The 24,707-nt window shown below is 57.1% G+C and overlaps 4 protein-coding genes and 5 non-coding genes across 10 annotated transcripts; 7 read left to right on the forward strand and 2 right to left on the reverse strand.

Annotated features, from left to right (window-relative positions):
• The first annotated feature begins 51 nt into the window (after nt 1-51).
• RPS8 (ribosomal protein S8) lies at nt 52-4,840 on the forward strand. The gene is made up of 6 exons (XM_042030546.1): nt 52-132; nt 969-1,075; nt 1,446-1,545; nt 2,905-3,080; nt 4,027-4,156; nt 4,681-4,840. The coding sequence occupies exons 1-6, from the start codon at nt 129-131 to the stop codon at nt 4,788-4,790; spliced, it is 627 nt and encodes a 208-aa protein (XP_041886480.1). The 5' UTR covers nt 52-128; the 3' UTR covers nt 4,791-4,840.
• Nucleotides 816-900, forward strand: LOC121666032. The gene has a single exon (XR_006016546.1). It is a non-coding gene; the product is annotated as a small nucleolar RNA SNORD55/SNORD39 (small nucleolar RNA).
• On the forward strand, nt 1,259-1,362 carry LOC121666035. Its single transcript, XR_006016549.1, has one exon. It is a non-coding gene; the product is annotated as a small nucleolar RNA SNORD46 (small nucleolar RNA).
• LOC121666033 lies at nt 3,337-3,409 on the forward strand. Its single transcript, XR_006016547.1, has one exon. It is a non-coding gene; the product is annotated as a small nucleolar RNA SNORD38 (small nucleolar RNA).
• LOC121666034 lies at nt 4,404-4,474 on the forward strand. Its single transcript, XR_006016548.1, has one exon. It is a non-coding gene; the product is annotated as a small nucleolar RNA SNORD38 (small nucleolar RNA).
• Nucleotides 4,841-5,399: 559 nt separating the features above from the next.
• On the forward strand, nt 5,400-5,529 carry LOC121666037. The gene has a single exon (XR_006016551.1). It is a non-coding gene; the product is annotated as a small nucleolar RNA SNORA35 (small nucleolar RNA).
• Nucleotides 5,530-8,549: 3,020 nt separating this feature from the next.
• On the reverse strand, nt 8,550-15,130 carry LOC121665783 (leucine-rich repeat-containing protein 3B-like). Of its 2 annotated transcripts, none has more exons than XM_042030549.1 (2): nt 14,971-15,130; nt 8,550-10,480 (listed from the first exon to the last, which is right to left on the reverse strand). In XM_042030549.1, exon 2 carries the CDS (start codon nt 10,380-10,382, stop codon nt 9,273-9,275), a length of 1,110 nt encoding a protein of 369 aa, XP_041886483.1. In that variant the 5' UTR covers nt 10,383-10,480; nt 14,971-15,130; the 3' UTR covers nt 8,550-9,272. The 2 variants fall into 2 exon arrangements, with proteins under 2 accessions (XP_041886483.1, XP_041886482.1); XM_042030548.1 differs by lacking the exon at nt 14,971-15,130 and adding an exon at nt 10,762-10,823.
• Nucleotides 14,138-21,263, forward strand: PLK3 (polo like kinase 3). Its single transcript, XM_042030547.1, has 15 exons — nt 14,138-14,352; nt 15,137-15,244; nt 15,331-15,447; nt 15,868-15,997; nt 16,084-16,171; nt 16,685-16,780; nt 17,447-17,642; nt 17,997-18,123; nt 18,521-18,630; nt 18,710-18,827; nt 18,932-19,015; nt 19,217-19,379; nt 19,485-19,614; nt 19,834-19,944; nt 20,233-21,263. The coding sequence occupies exons 1-15, from the start codon at nt 14,194-14,196 to the stop codon at nt 20,425-20,427; spliced, it is 1,932 nt and encodes a 643-aa protein (XP_041886481.1). The 5' UTR covers nt 14,138-14,193; the 3' UTR covers nt 20,428-21,263.
• A 680-nt stretch (nt 21,264-21,943) lies between these two features.
• Nucleotides 21,944-23,165, reverse strand: DYNLT4 (dynein light chain Tctex-type 4). The gene is made up of 2 exons (XM_042031064.1): nt 23,008-23,165; nt 21,944-22,672 (listed from the first exon to the last, which is right to left on the reverse strand). The coding sequence occupies exon 2, from the start codon at nt 22,661-22,663 to the stop codon at nt 22,010-22,012; it is 654 nt and encodes a 217-aa protein (XP_041886998.1). The 5' UTR covers nt 22,664-22,672; nt 23,008-23,165; the 3' UTR covers nt 21,944-22,009.
• Nucleotides 23,166-24,707: the final 1,542 nt, after the last annotated feature.

A 24,707-nucleotide genomic window follows, 5' to 3' on the forward strand; every position in this document is an offset into this window, starting at 1 on the left:
CGCCGCGTTTCCAGGCAACGGCGCGCGCCTCGCGCTGGCGGCGTGGTGACGTCACCGCCTCGCGAGAGCTCGCCCCGCCAAGCCGCCCCGCGAGCTTCCGCCCCGCCTCTTTGCGCCGGTGCCGCACCATGGGTGAGTGGAGGGACCCGGGGCCTGCCGACATCCGCCGCCATCCCCCCGCTGCGCTGCCGCATCCGCCCCAGTCCCTCACCGGGTGGCAGCGGGGGCTGCCGCTGGCCTGCGCCGTCTTCCATCGGGGGCGGCTGCGGTAGTGCCGAGCCGCTGGCGGGGGGAGGGTGAGCGGGCCCAACATGGCGGCTGGTGGATGATGGGGGCGGGCGGCCTCGTCTCGGTGTGCCTTGATTTCCTGCAGATCCCGAACGCTGGGCTTGCTCTTGGTGTCTGCTGCAGATGAGCAGATGCGGGTGAGGTGGAACAGCGTCCAGTGAACTCAGCAGGAGGAGTGCGGGCTGGCACTGTGTAACACTTCTCAAGTTGGCGGCTTGTGCCCTTGCGGGAGGTGGCGTGTTCTGCAGGGATGGTCCCCGTTGGGGACCTAGCAGGCTGAGTTGATTTGGGGTGTCTTCCGTAGGGGCTCAGCGGACAGGGGGGATGGGGGTCCCTTCCTATAGCGGACCCACCACATCCTGCCAGTAGCGTAGGATGACTGCTGTAGTGTGCCTGTCAGATCGGCGTCGGGCAGAGAGTGCCCAGCACGCGAGGTACGTTGGGAGGCAGCTTCCCAAAGAAGACACAGAAGAGGGGTCTGTGTTCCTTATACAGCTCTGCTGGAAGGGATGTGTTCGGGGCAGATCTGAGTATCAATGATGAAGCTTCTCTAACTGCTGCATAAGGCTGAGTGCACTGTGCGGATACCAACCTTGGAGAGCTGAGGACTCAGAGCCGTGCCCTGCTGCTGCAGCCAGGCGGGTTCGTCCCACCCTCTGACCACACTGCTCTCCATTCAGGTATCTCCAGGGACAACTGGCATAAGCGTCGCAAGACTGGGGGCAAGAGGAAGCCCTACCATAAGAAGAGGAAGTATGAGTTAGGGCGACCTCCCGCCAACACTAAGGTGAGTGATTGGGCGAGGGTGGTCAGAACTGTGTTTTCAAACTCAAGTTGCTGTTCTTGTGCTGTTAAAGGTTTAAATGCATGCTCTTTGGTGTGGGGTTGAATATCTAACACTACTTCTCTAAAACGTGGTATTTGCCCCTCTGCTGATGGAAAGCAGTGATACATTTTTGCAGTAAGAGGCAATTGGAGTGATGAAGCTTTCACCTTAGGTAGATGCAACAGACCGTTCTGGTCATTTACTGCATCTGCCGATGCTGGGGTTTGTCATAGTTACACTGACCACATTGCCTTCGAGGTTAGGACTGTGCTGGGCTCCTGTGAGGGCCATGCAGCACCATCAGCAGCCTGGTGTTTGTTTTTGATTGCAGATTGGCCCACGCCGGATTCATACCGTGAGGGTTCGTGGGGGAAATAAGAAGTACCGAGCCCTTCGGTTGGATGTCGGCAACTTCTCCTGGGGGTCAGAATGTAAGTACATGGTGAGCCTGCTGCGTGGAAGAGAAACCTGTGCTGGTTTTCAGTACTGCAGCAGAGTAGAGGGATGCAAGCATGGATTTGTGGGCTTGGATTGAACATCCTGGAGCTTGCAGCTGAAGCAGCATGCATGGTGATGATGATAACTTTGACTTTATGTGGCTTTAGGGGACTTGGATTTCCACTAAGTTCACAGTGATAGGAGTGTCATAGTTCCACGGAGTGACATGCTTGCCTTTTTATGGGGGAGGGGGACTAAAGAGGGGCTGAAATCCTAAATATGAATAGTTCTTCATAAATGCAGGTTTGTTCAGCAGTGAATATGGTTACTGAAAGGTAAGTGATGCTGTGCAACAGAGAAAGGTGCTGAGGATGCTTGTGAGGCCTGACCAGAGGACAGTATTACATTAGCATGTGCTGTTTATTTCATATTCCTGCTTTGCTGAGCAAAAGTGGGAAGCCTAGAAGCAAGAGGGGACTCTCATATTTCCCTTGAGGAAGGTGGGTTTTCTTTGATCTACAAACTGACAACACTATCACTTGAGCCTGGGCCCAGTCAGTGTTCCTGAGTAGGACGGTAAAACACCAGTAAGGAAGGTGGTGGGTTAGTGACCTGCGTGGTGTGAGGGGACAGGATGCGCTTTCAGTTATCTCAGAGCATTGTCTGTGCAGTGAAAAGTGCCATTACAGTCAGTATTGCACATGTGAAGAGGCTGGGCATGCCTTGTGACAGGGACGAGGTACATCAGTGAAGGGAGAAGACCCATCTTGTGCATGACCTTTGCATATGTGGAGGGCTGTTTTCAGGGCAAGTGACTGCTAAACAGTCAAGTCTAGTAGCTAAGACTGCATGCTTCAGGTGGGTCTTGGAAGGGTGAAAACACCAGCTTCCCCTCTCAGTTTATTCATAACCCTCACCCTAGAGAAATGATTTCTGGAATGTGTTGCAGAGCAGTCCCGCTTAGTATGGCTTAATTCAGTAATTCTAGGAAGTGCATATAGCATTGAGCCCTGTGTGCAATGTTAGTTGGCATCTGCTGATCTTGCAGTCTGGAAATTCTATTTTCTAGCATTGCTTAGATATTTTTGAGATGAGTTTCAGCAAGGCCACTGATCCTGGTTTTTCATGTAGGAGGGATTTAATTTCCAGGTGTAGATTTCTGTCCTAACAGCAGAAAGTTTGACTGATGAAAAATAGATGCATCTTTTAGTTATGTTTATTTCAGTGCCAGGCAGGCTGGAGGACCCTGGATGGGATGTTGAGTGTGAAGTTATTTAAAGGGTATATGTGAGATGCTGTATACTCAGCTGTCTGATCCCTGTAGGTCTGAACTCATGCTCTTCTTTTGAAAGGCTGCACTCGCAAGACCAGAATTATTGATGTTGTGTACAACGCTTCCAACAACGAGCTGGTGCGGACAAAGACCCTGGTGAAGAACTGCATCGTGCTCATTGACAGCACCCCGTACCGGCAGTGGTACGAGGCCCACTATGCCCTGCCCCTCGGACGCAAGAAGGGCGCCAAACTGGTACGCCTGGGGTTGTCCTTCTGGCTCCTGGCAGAGCAGAGTGTGCCCTGCCAAGGGCAGTTACCCATCCTGAACAGACAGGGCCTGCCAGAATAGGGGTTGGGTACCCAGAAGTGCTTACATTGGTTATCCAAGCTGTGTTCCCATAGGTTCCCAGGATAAGTCTGGCTCTCCTAATGGGGTGCTCAGTTCCAGGAGCTCTCCCTGAGGTGTTACACCCATTTGTGCACAAGGACCTGCCTGTCGAAATCTTTGTCTTCTAATGATGATACCTTTGTCCAGTTCTGCTACTGAAGGGAGAGCGATGACAATTTAGGATGCTGAGGAAGACTTTGCAGGTCGGGTTCTTGTGCTGGTGAGAAGCTTGGGGATTGCTAATTAAACTTAAGCATGTTTGTAAGTGTCTTGAAACTATGCTGAGCCATTAATCTAAGAATCAAACCCTGAACTGCTAGAAGGTATCTAAAACCCCACATGTAGCGTTCAGGTTAATCCTTGCATTAAAAGCAAAGCACTTCTCATCTGAGTGCTGTGTAGTGCAGAAGCAGGGGGAGAGCTTGTAACTTGTCTGCCTGGACTTGCACCACACCCAAGCTCTTTAATTATTTCTGCAGAGGGAAAGAGTATTCACTGCTTTTTGTAGGAGGATTAATTCACCAAGGAAACCTTTGCAGTTTCATTGACTTGAGATCAGCCTTCCCTAGGGCACTGTGCTCAGTTGCCAGCAGTGATTCTGGTTGGCAATGTTTCATTTCTTGGTCTCAAAAGCGAAATGCAGCACCTGGTTCTGTGAGATCAAAGTATTTGTACTTTGGCCAGGTATGACTTGGAAAACAGTACAGTGCTGAGAATACAGGGGTCTCCTTCATCATAGTGGAAAACACCTGTGTTAGTGGAAGGTGGCCATTTGTTTAACAATTTTTTTTGCCTTTTCTCTTGGGTTCAGACTCCTGAAGAGGAGGAAATACTGAACAAGAAACGTTCAAAGAAGATCCAGAAAAAATACGATGAGCGAAAGAAGAATGCCAAGATAGCAAGTATTCTTGAGGAGCAGTTCCAGCAAGGAAAGCTACTTGGTGAGTCCCTGGCAGCATTAATGTAACTTGTACTTTCATCTTCTCCAGAGATAACCCACTTGTGGCAGGATGGGGAAATCTGCCTAGCCAGGCTCCTGCAGTTGGTAATTCCTGTTTGGGCTTTGAGAAAGAAATGGGTCTCAAGACTTGCAAAATGGGCAAGTGTGTGTCAGAAAAACGTGCTGCAGGCATCTAAGAGCTTTGATGTTTCAAGCTCTGGCAAATAGTTGAGTGAGTGTTCTGAAGTCTTCTGGTGATGAGACCTTTGTCCAGTTCTGCTACTGAACCCGAGCGATGACATTTGGAGATCTGAGGAGGACTTCATTAGGGACTGAGCAGCAGTGCAGGTTCCAGAGCACAGTACGTCGGGGGGCTGCTGATGTATGCACATGAACTGGTGACTCGGTTACTGAAGAGCTGCTCGTCTGTGCTGCTGCAGAGAGGCTGCGTGCGGTGTTTGTTCTTTGGTGTGTGCACTGGGGTGGGGAATTGCCAGACTTTAACTGGATGACTTCTCCTTGCAGCCTGCATTGCCTCCAGACCTGGACAGTGTGGCCGAGCTGATGGCTACGTGTTGGAAGGCAAGGAATTAGAGTTCTACTTGAGGAAGATCAAGGCCAGAAAAGGCAAATGAAAAGCTGTTGTGCTGAGAGAATGAATAAAACCCAGAGTCTACTACCATAACAGGTTGTGTGCTCATTTGTGTGTGCAGTGTGGAGGGGGCTTCTGTAGCTCCACCTGCATTGTAAAATGTGAAGGAAGATGGAACTCTAGGAATCCCTGAGCCCTTTAATGTCTTCAGGCAAAACTTGACCCTGCATGTGCTCAACTAAAACATCTCCGTGGGTTCTAAGTAACTTAAAGGACCAAGTATGTGTGAAAAAGTTGGAGAATGTCCAGTACTGGCAACCTATGAGCAGGAGGAAGGTGCAAGTGCCCACCCCCTTTAAGAGTTCTGGGTTCCTGGGAGCTCCTGAGGTCTGTCTGGGCCCCCCTGTTCCTGTGCTGTGTTAGGTCAGCATGTGCTGTGGTTGGGGTGTTGGAGAGGTCAGTGGGGAAATGGGCTAAGTCTGGCTGAAAACTTGGCTGTTACGCCTTCAGCCTCTGCAGCTGGTAGCTCGTGCGTCTGCCCTCCACATTACACAAGCTCCCGTCCCCTGGTTCAGGCCAGCAGCCCCTTTTGGTGTTTCCTGCCTGGTTGTACAATTCCCTGCAGGATCCAGTATCTTTTAACCAAACTAGGTGGCACTGCTTAGTGACCAGCTGGTCTTTCCCTGACCTCCTTGGTCTCATTCCAGTGCAAGATCAATTCCTTCTAGCAGAAGGGCCAGGCTCACGTCATGGTCTGTCCCTTTCGAAAGCTGGATACAAACTCCAGCTTTCTGTCCTGTCACTTGTGGTGGAATTGGAAAGCTGTGCTGAACAAAAGCTCTTCTGGATGTTTTGGGCTGATGGTGATACTATTCCTAGAGGCTTCTGTCCTTAAGGAAAGTAAATCTCTGCAAATAGTTGCCCTTTTTGCAGGCATTGGGGGAAGTCAGGAGCCCATCTGAGGGCTGGCCCTGTGCCATGGGGCAGGCCAGGCTCACACACCTTGTGCCTGTCAGGTGAACACACCGCACACTTCATGCCATTTCTGTATTTTCACAAAAGCCTCCTTTATCCATTGGATCACTGGTGCAGGTTAGGCTTCCTGCAGCCCCAGCATCACAGTTAGTAGCTCTGGAGGAGGTGGCCGTGATCATCTTGCCCCAAGCAGAGTTGTGGCGAGACCCAAGTCTCATGCTTTAAAAATCCAACTCTCTGCCCCTCAAATAGCTTGGTTTTGGGGAGAGGGTTTTTTTCCTGTGATGCTGCGCCGTGTTTGCCAGGTGTAACAGCAGGAGGTGCCCTGGGGAGTGTGGGTTTATCCTGTGTTGCTGAGCATGAGTCAATGCCAGAGTTGCGTTCTGGAGATTGGTACCTGTTCCAATGGCAGCAGGTTGTGACATGGGTGTGCACTGGCACTGCCTGACAGATCAGGTCTGTGCTCATGGGCACTGAGCAGAGCTGTTCCCAGCTGCGTTCCACTGCAGTTCAGGAGTCCCTGGCAGTGGGACCTGGGCTGGGTGGGATGTTTGCACAAGCATGTTCCTTCTCCATGGTGATCCAGCGTAAGCTTACCCTGCTCTCCAGCAACGCCTGCTTTCCAGAGAGGTGGGGTGGAGGCGATAAGGGCACTTGGCAGGGATGTGTCATGGCTGCTTCCTCTGAGTGTGTTTCTTCTCTTCCCTTGTCCTCCACAGAGTGCAAACAGCATTCAGGGTGTTTATGGGGAACTTTGTACAGATGGAGAAACTCAGGCTTATGGAGCAAATGCCAGCTTGGTGTCAGAGCAGGGTTATAAACTTGTCCCCTGATGAGCAGGATTATGGCTCATCAATGCACACTGCTTACAAAGTTACTGCTCTGAGAAATGCAGCTGCCAAGGGCAACCGCCCACGGGAACGAAAGTGGCACCTGGAGCTGTGCTGGAGGTGTGACATGGAAAGAGGACAGGGGCAGCCGGCCAGGGGTGTGTGGCACTTCACTCCCAAGGTGGCTCAGGCTGTGGGATGCACAGCCCTATGGATGGTGCAGGGAGTGGGCAAGCCTGCTGTGCTCTGAGCCAGGAAGTGATGGGCAGGGGCTGCGGCTAAGCGCAGCTTTAGCCTGGCTAGACTTAGGAAGTGCAAAAGCCTGGGCTAAGGACCTTACCCACTTCTGATAGGTGCAGAGTCTGAATTTTAAGAGCTGCTGTCATAGGATGACCAGTCAGCACCATAACCCAGGTGGAATCACTTGTTTTGTGTGCTGCTCCTTGCTGTTGAGCGGCTCTCTCAGCTCCACACAGTATTAACTTCGGGGTATTTTCACAGGACATGATCCAAGCCAGGAAATGACCTTGTGGTTACACTTTAATAGGTCCAGTAGTGACCTGGAAGGCAGTGGGGGAGAAGCAGGGATGGCTTGTTGAGGAAATTCGGGAGCTTTAAAGGAAGGGGGACTTGCAGGAAAGGGAACATTTTAACTAGTATACTTAGAGAAAACACATGTCAGAGTGTGCTGGGGCTGTCACAGGCAAAGAAGAGGGAACACCGGGTTTGGTGACACCTCCCTGCCACCTGTCACAGACGGAGATTTGGGAGGGGGCTGCAGGTACCAGAGCAGGGGCTGGACAAGACCCAGTGGGGTGATTTGGGTCACTCCCCTTTGCAGCCGTGGCATCTGAGTTTAGGCTTCATGAGAAGGAGGGGAAAGGACAGGACATTACATCATTCCCAGCAGCCCTGGGAATGGGACCCCGGGGTATGTGATCAGAGGGGGCACCCAGGAAAGGGCTGAAGGTATTTCTAGAGCACAGGTGAAAAATGCAGCTGTTGTTTACGCTACTCAAAATCTGCAGCCATGGGCTGGGCTGTAGCCCCTGAAGACAGCTGCTAACCCTGCCTGTCCTGTCTTTGCCCTGTGGCAGTTTCTGGTCCTTCTGTGTCCCTGTGGGGATTTGGGGATGGCATGAGCCAGGGTACACTGAAATACTCTGGCTGTAGTACTTGGCAGAGGGTGGTGGAGGGATATTAAAGGCTGGGATAGTTTCCCAGGGCCCAGGAGGGTGCAGGGAAGGAAAAATTCCAGCTGGATATAAACCAGTGGGAAACATTCATGAGTGACAGGAGACATGAAGGGAAATCAACCCATCCTCATCCCCAACCCAGGTGGGGCTGGGACTGAGCAGTGCTAGGAATGAGCAGTCCCACCATGGCTGCTGGAAACCACACTGCACTCTGCAGGAAACACCACTTCCTTTGCCGGCCAGAGCACCGCGTCCTGCCCTGCCCAGCTCCCTCCCTTCCTGCCTGGGCACCAGGCCCAGGACAGCTCCAGAGCAGACAGGGTGGCCAATGCAGCTTCCAGCCTGGAGAATGTCCCCCTGGGCAGGGGGAGCAGGACTTAAGGGTCCCCCCCCATCCCCAGAGAAGGGCTGGAGCACCATGGGTGAGACTTGCTGGGGGTGCCTGTGTTGGGCAGTGATTTACAGCACCCCCAGCCTTTGCCCTGCTCCCAGGAGTCCCACGAATCCTTGTTTTGTTCAGGAACTGCAGCATTTACAGCAGGCTGACACCTTCCCCACCCAAGTTGTAAATCCTGGTCCAAGGCAAAGGCTCTGCTGACCTTTAGCCAGTGCCCAGCTCTGCTCTGCCAGGGTGACAGAGTGACTCCAGGGATGCTGGGCAAGACCTGCACTGGGCCATCACCCAGGGCATGGGAAGATAGATGGGGTAGGAGTGAAGTCCACCATTCCTGCACTCTTCCACATCCCACTGGTTGGCTCCCCACCACCTCAAACTGCACAGACAAAGGAATAGAGTCGCACTGCCAGAAGTAAAATGATTTATTTCTTACTGAGAGCTGGATCCTACAGGGCTAGCTGCAAGGGGCCCTTCTGATGTTGCCCTGCATGTGTGTGCACTTCACACACCCACTCACACAAGTGTGCACGCACACTCCATGAAGCAGCTCATGTGCATTGACTGTTTCAAGTCCCTGTGCCACAGTGGGGTGTGGGGTGGGCAGCAGGCAGAGCCACCACAGGCTTCCCCTGACAAGCCCAGGGCACCTCATCCAAATGTGACACCCCCTGCAGACCACACAGGCAGGGCCAGCCCTGTTTCATGTCTCCAGACCCTGTTCTCTGCAGGTTGGAGAGCAGCAGTCCCCACAGGTCCCCCCTGTGCCAGATACCAGCTGGTTCCAGCAAGAGAGGAAGCTCTGGTCAGTGGGTCTGGTGCACACAACATCGTCACTTCATCCCCAAAACCACCTTCCCTCCATGTCCTTCCTCAGGCACCACCAGCCTGTGGCAGGGTCCCCAGAGTCTGAAGCATCCTTGCACCCTTGCCCAGCTGCAGCACATGGCAAGCGAGGGGTTCACATGGGAGCACAGGGGAAGGGATGGGTATCTGGGGGTGCAGCTTTGCAAACAGCCACTGTAAGCCATGGCAGAACAACTCATGCCTCTCCTGCGCTGGCAGCTTTCACTCCTGCCCAGCCCCTGCCATCCTGCTGGTGTGTCCCAGACACAGCCCAGGTCCTGGCATCAGTGCAGGTCAATGGTCTCATACTCCAGGTTGTCTGAGTCCTCCAGCTCGATGCCAGGCACCAGGTTGTAATAGCTGGTTGACTGACTCATGTAGATCTTCCCCCGGTCAGCAGAGTCCTTCAGGACTTCACTCACACTGACAGTGTCCACCTCTGGCTCACTGCCCAGCTCCTCTGCCCTTGGTGCTGGGGTGCCCAGCTGCCCTTCATGGGATGGCACCTGGGAACTGCTGGGGGATCCCACCTGTATCTCCACCTCCTCATAGAGGTCTCTGCTACTCTCCAGTGGATCCACGAAGGGCTGGAGCACAACCTGTTTCCCCAGGAGCACTTTCTTCTCAGTCCTGGAGGGAGCGGCAGGCAGCTCATAGGGGATGTAGTGGTGAGGCTCTGCAGACACTGGAACGCTGCTCCTCTCTGCCATGGCCCGGTGGCTCTGGGACCTGCTCTGCAGGCTGTAGTTTGTCTTTTTCTTCTGCCGGCAGAAGCACCAAGTGATGGTGGTGAGGATGAGGAGAGGGGGCAGGCAGATGAAGAGAGCGGTGAGGCTGTGTGAGCGACACAGCTCATCCCGGGGGATGCTCTGGAGACCCACACCGTGGTAGTGCTCTGGTGTGTGGCAGATAACCTCAGCAGCCTGGCTGGACCAACCCTCCAGGTTGGTGAGCAAAGCGCAGCTGCAGTCCCAGCTGTTGTTGGAGAGCTGAAGCTGGAGCAGAGATGGCTTCAGGAGGCTGGCAGGAAGGAAGGTGAGGGCATTGAAGCCCAGGTAGACCTCCTGGACCTGGGAAGATGCTTTCAGGAAGGACTTGGGTAGCTCCTGGAGCTGGTTGCTGTCCAGATAAAGAACCCTCAAATTAGGGGCATCTTCCAGAAAGCTTCCAGGGAGACTTTCCAGCAGGTTGTGACTTAAATGTAAGACTTCTAAGGCAGGAGGGACTCCCTGTGCATTGCTGATGGCCGTGATGCTGCAGTGCGAGAGGTAGAGCTCCCGCAGCCCCTGCACCCCCACCAGTGCACCCCAGTCCAGGTGGGTGATGTTGGAGCTGGTGAAGTTGAGGCAGCAGCTCTCAGGGAGCGGAGCCTCCCGGAAAGCCTGGTAGTCCATGGGCTCTGAGCAGTTGCAGATTGGCGGTGCTGGGTCGAGGGCAAGGCCGGCAGCGAGCAGGAGGCTACCCCAGAGGGACACGGTGCCCAGCCCAGCGCCTGCGGAGAGAGCAGAGGGAACGGTGACTCCCTGTGCGACCTGCCCTCCCCTTCCCTTTCTCCAGCCTTCCCGGCGGGGGAAAGTGAACCCCACTTTTCCTCCCCACCACGAAAGGACCCGGTGGCTGCAGGTCCTCCCGGAGCCGTCCCCCAGTGCCACCGTCCCCCGCCAGCCCGGGGCGGCCTCTCCCGCGACGTCCCGCTGCTCCGGCCGGGTGCCCGCGGGCAACGAGCGACCCCCGGAGCTACGGCCGTGCCCCCGGTGCCCTGCCCGGCCTCACCTGCCGCCGCTCGCCCCATCCTCCGGGGCCGCTCCGCGTCCCGCCGCGCTCCCACCGGGCGCGGCCGCCGGCTCCGCCTCGCCGCGGGGCGGCCCCGCCGCATCCCGCCCTGGCCCCGCCGCCGTCCGCCCCGGCCCGGCCCGGCCCATGGTCGCCCTCCAGCCCCCCGTGCCCAGTCCCCTCGGAGGGGTCCCGCCAGCCACGGACCCTCCAGCCACACTGTGCAGCGGCACCCCCAAATTACGTTTGACCCAGCTCCCCTGCAGTCAATCAATTTGGTGTCCCCCCTTATTCTGCCCCTCCTCCTTAAGCCAGAGCACCCATCCTTTCATCATCCTTCCCCTCTCCATTCCCCAGAAACAATGTCCCTTCCCAACTTCTCCCTCTCCACCCCCTCTGCCCTGCCAGAAGCCATGTGTCCCTCCAGCCCCCTCCGTACTCCATCATCAGCCCCCCCCCCCCCAAGCTCCTGGAGAGGGGCTGGGCTGGGCTCTGCTGAGTTTGTCTCTCTCCTGGGATGAGGAGAGGGCTCTGCACGGTTGAGTGCAACTGCCAGCTCCACTGGGGAAAGGATGCAGAGTGGATAATTCAGCTGGATGGGGACCAAAAAAGGGCCAGCATCGCACTCCACCACTGGACCCCTTATGAATTCCTTCCATCCCACATAAGTCCCAGGCCAGTAAGGAGGAACAGAGTCAGACATGAGCACTATATCCCACAGAAAAGCAGTGCTGGAGAGGGGAGCTCTGTTTCCACACCCTGAAAGTGCATGTGTGCTCACTGCAGGGTGAATTGGGTAAACTGAGGCAAGTGGTGTTGTACCTACAGCTCTTTGCTTTGGTACTGGTGGAGGTGGGTAAGATGGGACCTAGGCTGACCATGTGCAGTGCTGTGGTGCCTCGTGGAACCTGTCCATTCCTGGGGTGCCTTGGTCTCTGCTGTTGCTGGTTCTTCTTCCCCAGCTCACCCAAAGGACCAACCACCCTCTCCATCCTCCTCCTTGGTAGCTGCAACCCCATGCCTTGCAGAGCTGTGCTGAGGGATGGGAAAACCCCACTCCTGGGGGGGTCAGGACTGTCACCCCAATCTTGGGGAGCTTGTCTGCACCCCAATGCTTCACTGGTGTTGCTCTTGCAGCCCGGGCATTGCATGCAGGGCACACAGCAGTGCCATGCAGCTGCCCTGGAAAGGCAGCCCTGATGCAGATGTGAGCTGGCATCTGGGTTCAGCTCCACTGCTCCTGATGTTGCTGAGCATCACTGAATGCTGCGAGGGTGGGGGGACCAGGCCAGGGCTGAGTATCACGGAGGACAGAGATCCCACAGCCTCGCTGGGCTCCTGTGGTATTTTACCACATGCACAGGGGAAAAAGGTTTCCTAATATGTAGATGGAATTTCCCTTGATGCAGCTTGCATTGGGTGCCTGTCCTGATTTAGCTGTACACCTCCCCAAAGAGCCTGGCTCCCTTTTCCTGTAACTACACCTAAACAGCTGCAGGCAGTCAGAAGTTCACCCCAGAGCCTCCCCTTCCCCAGGCCCAACAGGCTGGTGATCTTAAACCACAGTTCCTCCCACTGCCCCAGATCAGTGATGGGAAAAACCTGTGACTGAGATGCTCTGCATCACAGGGGACCCTAGCTGCAGGTGGCAGCGGGCTGCTCCCAGGCTGCATCCCTCTTGGAGAGGAGGTGCCTCAGCCACGGCAGGACAAGGGCTGTGGGGTCCATCCATGCCCCTTGCCCAAGACCTCACCCAGAGGCAGTGGGGAGCAGGAGCAGAGATGGCAGCTCCCAGTCCCCACAGGTTCCCCCTGTGCCTCTGCGGGGGATCCCGGGACAGCCCCTGTCTGTCACATCATCCCCAGACAGGTCCCCCGGGGCCTCCCTGCACTCCTGGGTGCCTCCACCCACACATTGCCTGCTGACGCTGACTCAGCTCCGGCAGCCCGGAGCTGGGGCCTCCATCGGAAAACCTGCGATGCCACCAGTGCCCCAGGGAGCCCCGGGCCGTGACGGAAGCAGGCAGCCTCCCCCAAGGGCAGCAGCATCCCAGCCTGCTCCTGGGCCATGGTTGCTGATGGGCAGTGGATTTGTGTGCGCTTCCCCTACAAAAGCTGGAAACCCAAGAGAAAAACCAGACAGATCTGTATCGTTTCCTGTTTCTCTTCAGGCGGGTTTTCTCTGTTTTTCTGCAGAAAAAAAATAGGGAGTTAATTCATCTCCAGTACCCTGGGTGAAAGGGGGTGTGCTGGGAAGAACGGGACTGTTTGCCAGAGGTGCTCATGCAAAACCTTCAGCGTATTCAGGAGCACAGTGAGCATCAGTGGCGAGAGCCCTGAGGTGCCGTGGGGGGAAACTGAGGCACAGAGCAAGGGATGATCAAACAGCCACCCTGTGTGTGGTGGGAGCAAGGGAAGGGCACCGGGATCTGCTCTTGAGGGGCTCTTGCAACAGTGCTGCTTCAGACCCGTGGGAGCTGTGGGTTTGCAGCCACCTCTGCCAGCTCCCAGGCCCGCGGGGAGGGAGAGATGCCAAGCATCCTTCCATGACCCGTTTCGGGTGGCAGAGAGGCGTGTTCTCGTCACGGCCATTAGAGAGCAGCACCGCTATGGCGCCTTGCCCGGCCACCACTGCACACCCAGCACAGCCTGGCCACCCCGCAGCACCAGAGCTCCCAGGATGGGGTGCCCAGGCACCGAGGGGCAAGGATGGTGAATCCCATCACCCCTGCATCTCCTGCTGTTCCCTGTGTGCCCAGCGCCCCAGCTGGGGTGGGCTGTGACCCTCTTTGCCTGGGCCCTGGCACAGAGTGAAAGGCTCTTGGGGAGTGTCTGCCTACATCCTTGTCACAAGGGAGGGCAGGTCAAGGCCCACAGGGGCTTTGAAATCCCTCTTTGGGCCACAACCTTTCCATGGGAGGGAGGTTGACACACGCTGGTAACAGCTGTGAGGGGATACACCCTGTGAGCAGGTGTTGTGTGTGTGCATTTACAGTTGTGCATGGGGAAGGGGCTCTGTGTGTCCTGGGAGGCAGGGGAGGAAGCTCTGCATGTTTGTGGGATCTCGGTGTGACCGTAGGGGAACCCTGAGTCAAGGGGAGGTTGTCGGTGTCTATGCCTGTAGAAGGGGGATGCATCTATTGGGGGGCCCCTGTGCGGTGGAGGCAGCGAGACCCTGGCTGGGCTTCCCCGCCGGTGTCACAGCCGGCAACGGGGCACCACGGCATTCCTGGAACCCCTTCCCCGTGCTGCGGCCCCTTTAAGGGCGGCGGGGGCCGCCCGGGGGCGGGGCTTCTCGGGTGACGTCATCGCGGCCCCTGATAAAGGCGGCGGGATTCCCGGGGCGGCAGCGGCGGCGCGCGCTGGCGGGGCCACGTGCGCGGGGCGCGGCGGAGCCCCGGCCCGGGAGCCTCCTCATCCTCCCGCGCCCGCCATGGAGTCCGCCGGCCTCTTCCCCCCTTTCGCCGCCGCCTCCCTCCCCGCGCGGCCCGTGCCCGCCCCGGCGCCGCCGCCCCGTGCGGCCGAGACCACCCGCATCATCACCGACCCGATCTCCGGCCGCTCCTACTGCAAGGGCCGCCTGCTGGGAAAGGTACCGGGAATGGGGGAAGGGGGCTGGGCTGCCGCGGAGGGTGCCGGCTGCGCCGGGGTGAGCTGGTGTGGGCGAGAGGAGAGGCGGGGGCTGCGAGCCTGCTCGACCCCCCATTCTGGGCGGCCCGGGGCTGGATGCAGCCCCTCACCCGCCGCCCCCACCCTCCCCGCCTCTCCCGGCGGGCCCGCAGCCGTGCTGGAAGCAGTGAATCACCCGGGCTGGCTGCGTGCCTCGGCGGCTATCGGAGCCGCATCGGTTTCGGGGCGCCCCGCGGGGTGTGCGTGGGCCGGTGGGTGCCCCGGTTCCCAGGGGTGCCGGCCCGCGCCGCTCCGCCGCACGCAACTTTTCCTCCGGCTGACAGCAGCGTGTGTAGGAGGAGGGTGCCGGTTCCCAGCCCGGCCCGAGCGGGCTCGGCGGCTGAGTGTGCAGATTGGAGGGTGACATCACGGCAGGAAAAACCTGTCTCCATGGGGCTGCCTTTCGATGGCCTCCGGTCCCCGGGCTTCCTGCTCTGCGCAGGACTTTCCAGGTTGATCTATCATGTGGAAAGATCCAAAGTCCGGCCACAGAGGGAGGGAAAATGCCCTGGAGGTTTTACAAGAAATGTGAAGAAAATACCTGGTTGAGAGCATCATAGTTCAGCTCTTAGTGGGCGACGCAGCAGGAGGGAACGTGTGACGCTTGCCGGGCTCTGCTGCCAGGGAAGGGAGGAGGAGGAGGTTTGTAAGCAGGCAGGGATAAGGAGCTGTCTCTCACCCATCCGTAACCACCTCTTCCCTTGCAGGGTGGGTTTGCACGATGCTATGAAATGACAGACCTCTCCAGCAACAAAACCTATGCCGTGAAGGTCATTCCTCACAGCCGGGTGGCCAAACCCCACCAGCGGGAGAAGGTGGGTGCCATGGGGCTGGTGGGGTGCTGGGCTGGTGGGGGGCAGCAGGGGCCCTGTGCTCACCTGACACTGCTGCTCTCTTTCAGATCACCAATGAGATTGAGCTACATCGGGACTTGCATCATAAGCACATTGTCAAGTTCTCCCACTACTTTGAGGACTCAGAGAGCATCTACATCTTCCTGGAGCACTGCAGTAGGAAGGTCAGTGCTGCTGTGCCCTCCTTGGCAAAGGATCTAAACAGCCATAGCTGGTTGGAGCAGGCCTTACCCAGGTGTTTTGTCAGCACTCCCCTTCTCCTGAGCTGTCAGCTGTCACACCCTCTGAGCTCACCATAAGCTGTGTGGTTTTGCACAGCACTGGGCACTCCATCAGCTGTCCATGTTTCTTGGACTGCCTGCTCACAGTGGGGCCACCATAAAGCCAGTGGTTCCCATGGCTCTGCTGAGCAGCCACAACCTCGTGTGGGGAGTCTGCTGAGGTCATGGCTGTGAAAGAAGGATTATTTGTGAATGTGCAACTTCTGGAAGAACTGGCTTTGACCCTGCCTAGCCTATGCCTAGTCAGCAGGGCTGCCTGTTCTCCCTGCCTGCGATCACAAGCTGCCTTCTCTCCCTTTGCAGTCCCTGGCCCACATCTGGAAGGCCCGTCATACTCTGCTGGAGCCCGAAGTGCGCTATTACCTCAAACAGATCATCTCAGGCTTGAAATACCTTCACCTCAAGGGCATCCTGCACAGAGACCTCAAGCTTGGTGAGTGCTGTGGTTGGCACATGGTGTTGTGTGGGGAGCAGCTGTTCCCGAGGGACTTGTGGTGACACATCACCCTTGACTTGCAGGCAACTTCTTCATCAATGAAAACATGGAGCTGAAGGTGGGGGACTTTGGGCTGGCTGCTTGCCAGGATGTCTCTGACCAGAAGAAAAAGTACGTGTCCTGTTCCAGGGTTTCACTCTTCTTCCTCCTGTGGCTTCCCAGGAGAGCAGAGGGGCAAGGGGTCCCTCCCGGTCTTGGGAAAGGAAGCCTTAGGGCCCCTTCCTGGGGTGAGGGAGCGATTCCCCCTCCAGCTGCAGGCAAGGTGAGGGGGCTGGGGGCTTTGTGGCTCCTCCAGGAGTGAGCTTGCAGCCGTCGGGGAGAACAATGTGTTGACTATTGCTATTGTGCCTGCCCGGCTGCCGTGCCGGCTGCACAGGCTGGGACACAAAGGCTCTGTTCCTCCTCAGCTCTGGGACAGGCTCTTCCCAGCAGCTCCCCAAGAGCAGCTGCTCCTGACCCCTGTAAGCTGGAGAGGAGGGAGCCTGTATCCTTGTAGATGGAGGGGGGCTTTGGGCCACAAAGAGCAAAAGGGAGTGGGGAGGATAAGGCTGTAAGCTTGGAGCAGGGGGAGGCCCTCTATGAGGGGATGCAGAGCATGCTCTGATCTGGTGCTCTGTCCCACAGGACAATATGTGGGACCCCCAACTACCTGGCCCCAGAAGTGCTGCTGAGACAGGGTCATGGGCCAGAGTCGGATGTGTGGTCTCTGGGTTGTGTCATGTAAGTCTGTGCATGTGTGGGGAGGGGTCCAGGCACCCTGCCTGAGGTGGGGGGCAGCTGCTCTGTGGGCAGCCCAATGAGGAAGTTTTCTTGTGCTTTGCCTCATGGCTCTGCAGTGGTTGCTGAGGGGCAGGGGAAGGGGAGTGAGTGGCTGGATCCTGCTCAGCCCCACTTTGGAGCAGGTGCTGCCTGTAGCCATCCTGGGATGCTGTGGGGACTGTGCAAGCAAGACCTGCACGGGGCAGGTATGCTCATGCTCCAGTTCAAAGCAGGCTTGACCACACTGTGAACCTGATAAACAATGGAAAATCTCTGTGGCTGCCGCGCTGTTTGCTCAGGGAGCAATCGCTATTTCGGCACATCCAACCCCTTGCCTGGCCGCTGGCTGCAAGCTTCCTGCCCCATTTTCCACCCTGGTGGCCACGAGGGTGGGAGCAGCGGGAGCCTTTGCCTGCCAGCTCTTTGTCCTTCCTCAAGGCTCCTTGCCTGTTGCTCTAAACAGTTGCTAGGAGGAAGCGTGGCCGGATGTGAGCATGGCTGTCTGGGCTGGAAGTGGTGCTCTCAGCCAGGTGTGGCCGGCCAAATGCCAATAACTTCCTTGCCTTAAGTACTGCTGAGTCACAAACCTGGTGGGGATCTGACAGTGGAATGCATGTCCCCTCCCAGGTACACCCTGCTGTGTGGGAACCCTCCCTTTGAGACCTCTGACCTCAAGGAAACCTACAGGTGTATCAAGCAGGTGGAATACACCCTCCCAGTTTTCCTCTCCCTGCCCGCCAAGCACCTCATTGCTGGTATCCTCAGGCGTAACCCCCAGGACCGCTTCACCCTCGAGGAGATTTTGGACCATGAGTTTTTCAAGGTGAGTGGGTGGGGGCCTGGGTCAAGGGACCCTTCTCCAAGTGGGATGAGGCTTTTGGGGCTGTGCAAGGTGCTGTTCTTGTCCTGTCCTAAGTCTCAGTCCTTCAAAGGGAGCAGCCGCTGTCCTGCCCAAATGCCAGCCAGAGGAACTGAGGGATCTAGTGTGCTTCTGCTGCCTTGTTGCTATAGCAAGGGGTTGTTTCCTGTACTAATGCCAGTCATGGCTCTTAGGCTTGACGGAAACACAAGCTGGCTGTCAGGAGGGATGTGAATGACTGCGGTCAGCCCAGAGCAGCTGCTCTGCCTGGAGCATGTGGCCTATGGAAACCAAACCTCTCCCTTGACCTCTCTGCAGGGCTACACGCCTGAGAAGCTCCCTCCCAGCAGCTGTGTGATGGCTCCAGAGCTGAGTCCCCCAAATCCTGCAAAGACTCTGTTTGCTAAAGTCACCAAGACACTCTTCGGGAAGAAAAAATCTAAGGGTGAGTTTGTGCCTTGCCAAGGAGCCTCTGGGTGACCCTTTCTTCAGGGAGAAGTGGATCGTGTCTTCTGCAGAGAGACCTCCTGATGCATCTCTCTGGACCCCTTGCCTAGGGATGGCACAGGCTGGGTGTGCCCCTGCCCTTCTTGTGCTGGTGGCCTGGCATGGGTGTGTGCCTGGAGAGCGGATGCTGTGCTGCAACTCATGGGGCAGTTCCTCCTGGAAGCCCTGTGTTGCATGAGAACTGGGAAGTGAAAGTGGGAGGCAGCTATCTAACTCCCTCCTTGCCTCTGTGGGCACGGGAATAGATAAGGGAGAGCTGAGCTACTGGGAGGGATGGCCTGGATGTCCCCAACCTCTGTGCTCAGCAGCATGCTCATCTCTTGCTCTCTCCTCAGCCAAGAAGGGCTCTTTAGAGGACAGGGATGACATCTCCAAGCTGGTTACTGGGCTGATGAAGACCTCAATCTGTCGGCAGATGAGCTATAAAACTGTGGAAGGGAATGAGGTGAGAACATCTCTGAGGCCATGCACACCTTTCTTTGGGGGAGCAGGCAGGACTGTGGTAAAGCCAGCTCTCTCCGCAGGCCACTCCTGTATCATGCCGCAGTGCCAGCTCCGGCCCTGTGGAGACGGTGGTGGAGGAGACGTCTCACAAGTCTGCGTCCCCCTCCATCCGGGGAACGATGGCCAGCAGCTGTGAAGGTGAGCAATACCTGCCCCAGCCACCCCAGCCTGCCCCAAGCTTCCTGTCGTGCCTGGGCTGATAGCGGGGCCAGCTGACTCAGCCTGTGATCTTCTGCCCGCAGCCTTTGAAGATTGCATCAGCGCCTCTGCCATCATCGAGTCAGCTGTCCGGCTCCTGCGGACCTGCCTCTCCTCCATGCCTCCAGGTAAACTGGTTGGACTGCTCTGGGGTGGGATAGGGTGCTGTGCATCCCCTTCCTTGTGGGATGAAGGCATGGCTGCTATTTGGGGTACAAACAGCACCCTAAATGGTGCCAGAGCCTGCTGTAGGGATCTGCTCCCCCTGGGGAGGTGAGAGGGACAGGGGCTGGCTGGCTGCTCTTCTCACCTCCTCTCTTCTCCAACAGCGGAGAAAAACCCAGCTTCCCTGGCCCGCCACGAGCACTTTGTGTGGGTGAGCAAGTGGGTGGATTATTCCAACAAGTATGGCTTTGGCTACCAGCTCTCCAACCACAGCATCGGAGTGCTCTTCAACAACGGCACGCACATGACGCTTTCCCCCAACCACAGGTGAGCAGTGGGAATGGGGCTGATCTCTGTCTCTGGGGAAGCCCCTTGAGTGGGGAGTCTGTGCCAGGGTGGGCATCCCTAAAACTCATGCTGTGCTCCGTCCAGGACTGTACATTACAACCCGACCAACAGCAAACACCTGGTGTTCTCTGTGGCCGCCATCCCTGAGCAGCTGCAGGGACAGATGAGTGTCTTGCGCTACTTTGCGTCCTACATGGAGCAGCATCTCATGAAGGTGAGTGCTGGGGCCCAGGGCTGGACATTGGGTCATGGCTTGACCACACCACTTGGGCTGGTTGGACTCCCTGCTTGCAGGCTGTGGCCGGGTGGACACTGAGTTGTTCCCTGGGAGTGGGGACCCCACTGAGGGGGTGCCCAGCTTTGGTGTTGTGTGTGCTGGTGGCAGTGCTCCTGTGTGTGGGACCAGTGGCTTATGCAGACCCTTCTCTCAAAGGGAGGTGACCTGCCCAGCATAGATGACCTCGGGCAGCCAGCCCTGCTCCTCCTGCAGTGGGTGAAGACTGACCAAGCCTTGCTCATGCTCTTCAGCAATGGGACCCTCCAGGTATGTGTGGGGCACAGTGGAGATGCCTAGATCTTTATGAATGATGGGGGGGGGTCTTCTGGTCTGTTTTGAATCATGTCTTCCCCAGCCCATGGGGGGCTTCAGTTGGATGCTTCTGTCTGCCCCTGTGCTAGGGCTGGCTCATTCCTGCCATGGGGCATGGGCAGGGGGATGCTCCTGGGCAGGTTGGGGAGGAGGAATGGGTTGAGGCAGGAAATGTGGCTCTATCCTGGCTCCCAACATGCTGTGGGAAGCATGGGGTTAAACCAAGCCCAACCTGTCTCCTAGGTGAATTTCTACAATGACCACACCAAGGTGATCATTAGCAAGCCTGACCACTCCTGCCTTGTTACCTACATCAACCGGGAGCGCAACTCCTACACTTACAAGCTGTGCAGCATCCAGGAGCTGGGCTGCTCTCCTGAGCTCCACCACCGCCTCAGATACATCCTCAAGCTTCTCCAAGAATGGGCTGAGGCCTAGCCTGGGACCTTGGGGGACCCTGTCTGGACACAGAGGTTTCCCCCTGCCCTCCCATGGGATGGGAGGTATGATGTGGTGCTGGCTAGCCCCTGGGCACCCTGTATCCTGGTGCTCAGCTGGATTCTGGACTAAGACATGTGGATGTGGTTACAGCAGCAGGTCTGGATATCCTTGCTGCTCCCTGGCTCTGGGCAATCGCTGTCTTCCCACTGGCAGCTCCTGCTCTAGTGGTGCTGGTCTTGATGGAATGGACTGGGGTGTTACAGGGTGGTGGTGGGTGAGTGTCCTGCAGCCAGGTTTGGGGCTGGCTGGGTCTTGTTTGGGGCTGGCAACTGCCTGTGATGGGGGCTCAGGCTGCCCTGTCCTGGTTGATGCATCAGTTGCACAGACCCTCTGCATGGCCTGGAGACAGCTGCCACAGCCTTGATCTCAAACTTTGGGTGCTGTAGGGTAGGAAAAACCCCTTCCCCAGGGATGAAGGGTCCTGCCTGCCCTGCCAGGGGCTCCGTGGGCTGGTGGGTGCCACTCCACAACTGCTACACTAAGGAGGGGGCTGCGCTGGGCCCATCTGTGCCCTGTCTCTTCCCAAATTGTGAATTGTCTGGTACAACCTGAGGTTTGATAAAGGATGGGGGATGGGACCTGAGGACTTGCCTGGAGAAGCCCTCATTTTGTTGGGACCCAGGGTTGTTTCTTATTTCAAGGCAGTCTCTGCCATGTGGGACTATTTATGTATCTTATTTATATGGAATTATTTATTTTCCTGTTGGTCTGTCCACGTGCAGTTCCCCTCTCCCTGACTCACCTCAATAAAAACTTATTTGTGTAAGGGCAAACTGTGTCTGCCTTGTTTGAAGCTGGAGTCACAAAAGGGCTTCAGCCTCTTTCTTGCTCCAGAGCTGCTTCTGCCTGCCAGGGATGACCCTTCTTGCCACTGATTGTTGCTGTGGGACAAAGGCAGGGAGGCAGCATGGGTGTGAGGAGCCCAGGTGCTACCTGCACTGGTTTCATGGGACTGGCACTAAGGGCAGAGTTAGCTCTTGCTCATGATTGTGGAGCCCTGGAGCTGCCTCAACTTCTTGCTGCTGCCAAACTCATTCCCATTCCTTTCTGCACTTGGACCCAACCCAGCTGCTCTCCTGAGCTGCAGGAGGCAGGAGCTATGACCCAGGTGATGGAGGGCTTGCCTGGGTCCTTGCACTGACATCTTCTGTGATGGGATATGAGCTGGGCATGAAGCCAGGAAAGAGCTCTGTGTAAGCTTGCTTTGAAGGTGATCTGTGTAATCAATCTGCCTGGGAGCAGCTTGTGCTGTGAGAAGCAGCCTGGGCTGCTCCAACAGCCTTGGGCAGTTCCAGGGAAATCCAGCCTGTTGTTGTGTTTGCTGCCACTTGGGTCTTTTTGCAAGCCATAGTAGTGGGAACTGCAGCGTGGGTGTGAGCTGAAGCTGGAGTGAGCATCCATATCTTGCTCCCTGCACACACCCTGGCCCAAGACTCCAGGTAAGACACAAAGCTGGACAAAACCTCTTTATTTCAGGCTGCTCTCTCCCTACAGCTCTACAAGAATGGAGAGGCACATGCTACTCAAAGTAGACCCCGTGTACTGTGGCCACAGCAAAGAGGGAGGCATTGGAGAAGGTGGCGGAGGCAAAGCTGTCAGTATCAGGGTCCCATAGTCCCCGGCTGGCCACCACCAGGCTCTGCTGGCCCTGCTGGCCCAGCACCACATGGCAGACCAGCTTGTAGCGGGGTGGTACCACCTCCTTGGCCCGGCTCTGCAGCAGCTCAGTCAGGCTCTGGGCTAGTGGCGCACTGCCCTGGGGACTGTACACAGTGGTCCCCAAGGCCCTGGCCAGGGTCCCCTCCAGCACCCGCTGCACCCGCTCCACATTGAACTTGCAGCCTTTGTCTGGCCCCATCCTGTAAGTGTTTTCGAGGCGGGTCTTGAGGATGGGTTGGAAAATTGGGAGCCCAGAGAAGCTAACACGTCTGTGGAGCATCCAGGGGCCAATGGAGGGACGTCTGCTCCCCGGGACCATCCCAAATGAGCTGCGGCGGCTGAGGATGGAGTTGCGGCGGGAGAGCAGCGGGGGTGGTTTGCTGTCCTCGCTGCCCTTGGCTGGGGCTGGGGGCTGGGAGCCACGGCGTGTAGTGCGCAGCGAAGGGGCTTCAGTGTTGTCTGCAGCCAGCACCTGGGCTAGCAGGGCCATCTCCAGGAAGGGCTGCTCAGCCATAGGGATGGCCTGCAAAGGAGATGACCTGAGTGAGGTGTGGGGCAGGTGTCCTGTAGCCTGTCCATACCCCTGCCTCTCTGCTTCACTTCTCCCTGCCCTCTGCAAATCCCATGCCTCCTGGCATGTGAGTGTGAGGCAAGATGCAGAGGGGCTGGGAGATCCGTGGCAGCTGTCTTCCCTTCTCCAGCACCTCCATGCCCAGCAGACTTGGCCAGCTGGGGCTGAGCCAGTGCAGCTATGCATGGTCTACACAGCCCTCTGTTCTCCCGTCCCCAGCCTTTCCCCTGGCACAGGTGAGTGGCTCCTTCCCCAGTGTTCTTGTCTGCATCTGATCCCACACTTACCCTTAGTCCCACTCCTGTCCTTCCCGAGTAAACCCAGGGGCCTTGCCTCTGGCGGATGTCACTGCCCAGGACCAATCTTCGTCTTGCAAGTTGCTGTGAGCAGGGCCAAACCTGTTGTGCTCCTGGAACAAACCTGTTGTTCTCCTGGAAGGTGAAGTGTTGCTACGTGACACTGTAGGTCTCCACGGGTGTTCTGGGGCATGGTTTCTGTAACTCCTTGTTTCCTGGTCCCTGGCCAGCCCTGTTCCGCTTCACTCCTGCCCTCTCTGCACTTTCAGCTGTGCCACCACAGGGACATGGTTACTCCAGGCAGGTTACTCCTTCAACCTCAGCTCCCTGCCAGCCCTGAAAAATGCAGGCTGGTGTTGAATATGCAAGAGAAGAGCTGGCGGGGGGAGAATAGCCACTGTGATTGCTACTTTGTGCCCTAACTATGGGATGCACTGGGGCTGGGACCTCCAACAGCTTGATTTTGCTCAGACATTTGCATCCTTTGGTTACTTATGCACCACTGCACCAAGGGACAGTCTGAGTGGGTGGGCACCCATTGAATCATATAATCACGTAGTGGGTTCTGTTGTCCTTAAAGGTCATCTAGTTCCAAACCATCTGCAATGAGCAGAGATGCCACCCCTAGACCAGATTCCTCAGGGCCCTATCCAACCCAGCCCAGAACACTTCCATGAAACGGATGGAGCACAGCCCTGCCACATGCCAGGGACCCTTCTGCTGTAATGCCCAGGGCGGGGAGGGGGGGGGGCAGGTCCCTGGGGGCTCCCGGCCCTGGCCAGGGTCTCTCTCTGCCAGTGGAGCCCAGCCCAGCTGGTACGACAGGCTGTTCCATCAATGTGCCTTTGTCTGGCCCGGCTGCCGAGCTATTTGAGGAAAGTGGAGACGGCTTTTGTGTTTCTATCTCCCATCAGAGGTATTTATAGCCTGCCTCTGACTAGCGCTGCCAAGCTCGCTGCCAGCTGGACCCCATTCCCTTGGGAATGGGGCCTCAGCTCCGGGCCCCATTCCTGCCTCTCCCTCGCACCACCCACTGACAAGCAAGGGTGGATCCCTCCATGGGCAATCCCGTCCTTGGGCTGCTTGAGGCCAGCCAAGGGTTGGAGAACAGGGATGAGGCATCCCCTGGCACAGCACTTGGTCTGGGCTTAGGTGAGCAACCTAATCTAGTGGGTGGCATCCCTGCCCATGGCAGGGGGGTTGGAACTAGAGGGTCCCTTCCCACCCAAGCCTTTCTTTGAGCTGCAGGGCTCTGGCCTGGAGCATCGCAGGAGAGAACGCTTCCCCCATTTCAGGGGACAAATCTCCCTGCTGGGTTCCAGTCAGCTCCAGTGCTGCTGCTGGGGACCCAGCTATGCCCAGCAGCTTTCCATGGGGGCTGTGCAGGTGGAGGTGAGGATGATCTCCGCACGTGTGCTGCCTTTTCCAAAATCCCAGCTGCCTGCCTCTCTTCACCCCTATCTCCTTGCTCCACAGCAAAGCCACCAGCTTGGGACCCATGTCCCCGTGCCAGAGCCAAGCCATGAAACACGGCAAGGAATTCCACTCGCAGCAAGACGCAGCCCTGCTTCCCCATCCGGTGAGTGCCGGACGGAGCTGCCTCGGCGAGGTTGTGCTTCACGCCTCACTGTCCCATCGCTCCCTCCCACTGCTCCCCCGGCAGCCCGGCCTCCAGCTCCAGCGCTGCCTGC

The sequence above is a fragment of the Corvus kubaryi genome, unplaced genomic scaffold (genome assembly GCF_017639235.1).
Source record: "Corvus kubaryi isolate FWS band 111438036 unplaced genomic scaffold, C.kubaryi_AGA036_p1.0 37334, whole genome shotgun sequence".
Taxonomy (NCBI): Eukaryota; Metazoa; Chordata; class Aves; order Passeriformes; family Corvidae; genus Corvus; species Corvus kubaryi.